This window comes from Gossypium hirsutum, chromosome A07, assembly GCF_007990345.1.
Source record: "Gossypium hirsutum isolate 1008001.06 chromosome A07, Gossypium_hirsutum_v2.1, whole genome shotgun sequence".
Lineage (NCBI taxonomy): Eukaryota > Viridiplantae > Streptophyta > Magnoliopsida > Malvales > Malvaceae > Gossypium > Gossypium hirsutum.
This window is the reverse complement of record NC_053430.1, coordinates 4622185-4626090: the sequence shown is the minus strand read 5'-3', so window position 1 is coordinate 4626090 and position 3906 is coordinate 4622185. Positions and strand designations below refer to the sequence as shown.

Genomic DNA, 3906 nt, shown 5'->3' with positions numbered 1-3906 from the left:
TAAAAAGTACTGGGCAGATTCGAAATAAAAAAGGACTAAAAAGACTAAATTGTAACACGCACGGAAAGAAGAGGGACCAAAATGGAAAATAGACCAAAATCTCAAAACGCGGCGCTTCAGGGGACTAAAATGAAACAGAAATAAAAATTTGTGGTCAAATTAAAAACAAAGAAATAGCGAAATAGGACCAAATTGAAACACGCCACAGGTCAGAGGGACTGCGCGCGTAAATAGCCCAAAAATTAAAAACACGCGGATCCTTCGGGTCGGAGCGGGTCGGGTCGCGGGTCGACGCGCGGACCCCCCTTTGCCGAAACGGCGCCGTTTCAGGGGGGTATAAATACCCCCTTTTGCGAAAAAAACATCATTTTGTACTGCTGAGGGAAAAAAAGGAGGAGAGAGAGGGAGGGGAGACCTCTGGGGGTAGTCCAGAGTCCGGCGAGCTTCGGTCGCCGTCCGTCGTGCCATCCGTCGTGCCGGCGTTGCTCCGGCCACCGTACACGGTGGCCGGAAGTCCAAAAGGCAGGTAAATTTCCCTTTTTTTCGCCGAATCGCCTCCCCTCGGTGAGTTTCCCTCTCCCTTTTTTATTATTATTATTTATTATATGTATATAAATAGATGAACAAAAAGGAAAAGTAAAATAATAATGGTAAAATATGAAAACGAAAAGGGGTGGTAATCACCTTAAAGCTTAGTTTGTATTGTATTTCTCTTTCTGCTAATCTCTGTTTTGTTACCAAGAGTACCCCCCCTTTTACATTTCGGTTTGAATGGCTTATATAGCCATTTACAACTTTTTCTTTTTATTAAATCCATTATGCTGTCATTTCTCTTCTTTTTCTTTGCTGTTGTTGCTGCTTTCTTTGCTTGTTTGCAGGTGAGCAGTTGGGGGTTGTGGCGCCGGTCAGAGGGCAGGTGGACGAAGGGACAGTGGCGTCTGATTTGGAAATTTTATTTTTCTGATTTGTGTTTTCTAGGCTAGGGTTAGATTTGGGCTAGGGACTTTGGGCTTGTTTTGTGTTTAATTGGGCCTCGGGCAAAATGACCTGTAACAAGTCTAATATAAAGACTACAAAAACTTTAGTTTCTTCTGTTTTTGATTTTAATTGATTTGATTTTCAATTTTTTTTAATTAGAACTCTGAAATCAGTTGGGGATCATCATGTCCATGTGAAACAGGCTTCCATGTCGGAATCTACCAATTATATATTTATATATTTGTAAATACTAATAATACTAATACTACTACTACTAATTCTTATTTTCATAAAAGCAAAGCGTAAAAATGCATTTTACTCTTTTAGTTATTTAATGGATTTTAATTATTTTATATATATATATTTATATTTGAAAAAGTAATTCGCAACATGTGGGCTTTACCTTTCACTAAGTTTTTGTACCTTTAATTTCACTTAAAATTTTGCTTTAACAAAGATGGGAAGTGTTATTAATTTCGTGAATTGTATTTTGTCATTTCTACTTATAAATGATAGTCTTTGTATGTTAAAAAAAAGAAAAGAGTGTGTAAAATGACCATTTCATTAAGAATCTATGTATATGTATTATTAAGTGATGATTTAATTTTTTTTTATATAAGTGACCTAAAATTAAAAGATGGATAGAAATATATAAAAGTATCATGAAAGCCCCTGTATTAAGATTTGGATTACATTTCAACTCTTCTACTAAAAAAATGTGCATATTAACTTTTATATGTTAGATTAAATAGTAAATTGTTCATTCTATTAAAAATTCTATTTATTTCTACTATTAAATGCTAACGTAGTTAATGGAGAAACCAAACATTAACATGTGTAACTAATATTATAATATTAAGAATTTTTTAAAATTCTTCAAATTCTAATGTCCGTCATTAGATAAGTTTGATCCATTTTGTTAATTTATTATAATTCTTAATAAATTTTAAATAATTTTGTATAATTATGTGTAATATTTTATAATTATTTAAGAAACAACTCTCGAATAAATTTAAATAAATTGTTGTCCAGGATCATTTGAAGCTGGACAGCCAGTTGTTAAGTTTTATTCTGGATGTTGTTTTAATTTTTCTTAATACAGTTTAAAATTTTTTATAAATTTTAATAGTTTTTAAATAATTTTCTATAATATTTTTATAATTATTTAAAAAATAATGTCCATAATAAATCTGAACAATAATTTATCTAGAATCATTTGAACATGAACAACCATTTGCATAGGTTCATCTTGGACGTGTTTTTAAATAAATATTAAAAATTTATTTATTTTTAATTTTAAATATTTGCTGCACGAAGTAAACGTGGCACAATTATGTATTATTATTTGGTTATTTTATTAGTCACATCATTACTTAAAAGTAGAAATTGATAAAGTTTTTAACAGTAGTATTAGTTTGCTCTTTAATATAAAGTATAAGAAGTAATTTACCCATATTTTGAGTAGTTGGGATAAAATGTAATCTAATTTCTGGTACAAAAGCCTACATGGTATTTTGCATATTCCTACTTATCCTTTAAATTCATCCCACTTATATAAAATAACTTTTAAAAAATTCAAAATATCACTTAACAATATATATGGATAGAATTTTTAACAAAAAAAATCAATAAACACTTTTTTTCTAACCTAAATAATTAATTTACTTATTTTTTAAATTTAATATTTAATTTAAAGACATAATGATAAAAGCATTTCTTTTTAGAAACCAGTTGACATTTTTTTCTTAATTAAAAATAATAATATCCAAAGAAAAACTAAATCTTTTTCTTAATCAATACAACTTTTTACAAAAAGAAAATACTATACTAATTACAAAATTACAGAACACTCGCACAAACTGTAGTTAAAAAGAAAAACAATTATGATTGTACAGGAAATAAAAATTTAAAAAACCCCTATCTTTCTTTCATTTTTCTCAGTAAGAATAAGCCAATCGTTGAACACCACGATCCCTTAGAATTCCATTGTAAAGAGCAACTCTGTTAGCAGGCATTTCTCCTCCATGTTTACCACCATCACCACCAAATTTCTTCAACTTTGATGAAGAATTATTTCTAAATATTCTAACGTGATTCTTCACCTGTAATCCATCGCCTCTGGGCTCCATCACATCTTCTGCAAAGTGCACTTTCTTCTTCTTTTTCTTCTCCCTTTTCCTCCCTTCTTTAAACAACAACAAAGAAAACAAAAATGGTGAAATGATTAAGAACAGTGTGTTAACATATACGCATGCAATATGTTAGAGGCAGATGGGGTATGTATCTATGTACCAGAAGATATGCAGGAGCGAAGAACTTGTTGTGAAGGATGGGGGAGAGGGAAAGATTTCTGATATCGAAAAGCGAGAAGAATTACAGTGCCTGAGACTGCCATAGCTGTTGCAAGAACCATTCCTTGAGAGCTTAACATTGAAGCCATGATCAGAAGAAAAGATCAACCCCCCCCCCTTTTGTAGGTTGAAAAACGGGTGAGAAAATTGATGCTTTTGTTTTGGTTTTGAACATAGGCAAACCAGTGGGAACAGGGAACGCTGCCTTTCTAGAATAAAATATTGGAATTAAATGGGCGATATTTTACAGTATTTATAGCCTGATTGGTGTGGGTCTTTTCTTTTTTATTTCTTTTGTACTTTTTTTTTTTTGCATGTGAGAGAAACTTCCGTAGAAAAACTATGTCATGAAAAGCTGAAAAAGCAAGCCTATGGTGCTTTAGGAGGGGACTCTAGGTGTCACATTTTCCTTCATCCGCTGCTCCTACCCTACTCCTAGGTTACTTAATAGATTGTGTTTTAATTTAATTGATATTAATATTATTATTAATATAAAAAATATAAATTAAAATATATTATTATTTTTATTTATAAGTTAAAAAGGAATATAAATAATTTAAATATAATGTTAAAAAGG

General features: G+C 31.0%; 1 protein-coding gene across 2 annotated transcripts; it reads right to left on the bottom strand.

Annotated features, from left to right (window-relative positions):
* Positions 1 to 2750: 2750 nt before the first annotated feature.
* On the bottom strand, positions 2751 to 3578 carry LOC107933154 (uncharacterized). Of its 2 annotated transcripts, none has more exons than XM_016865303.2 (2): positions 3271 to 3578; positions 2751 to 3160 (listed from the first exon to the last, which is right to left on the bottom strand). In XM_016865303.2, exons 1-2 carry the CDS (start codon positions 3416 to 3418, stop codon positions 2916 to 2918), a joined length of 393 nt encoding a protein of 130 aa, XP_016720792.1. In that variant the 5' UTR covers positions 3419 to 3578; the 3' UTR covers positions 2751 to 2915. The 2 variants fall into 2 exon arrangements, with proteins under 2 accessions (XP_016720792.1, XP_016720791.1); XM_016865302.2 differs by having other exon boundaries at positions 2751 to 3163; positions 3271 to 3564.
* Between the last annotated feature and the right edge of the window lie 328 nt (positions 3579 to 3906).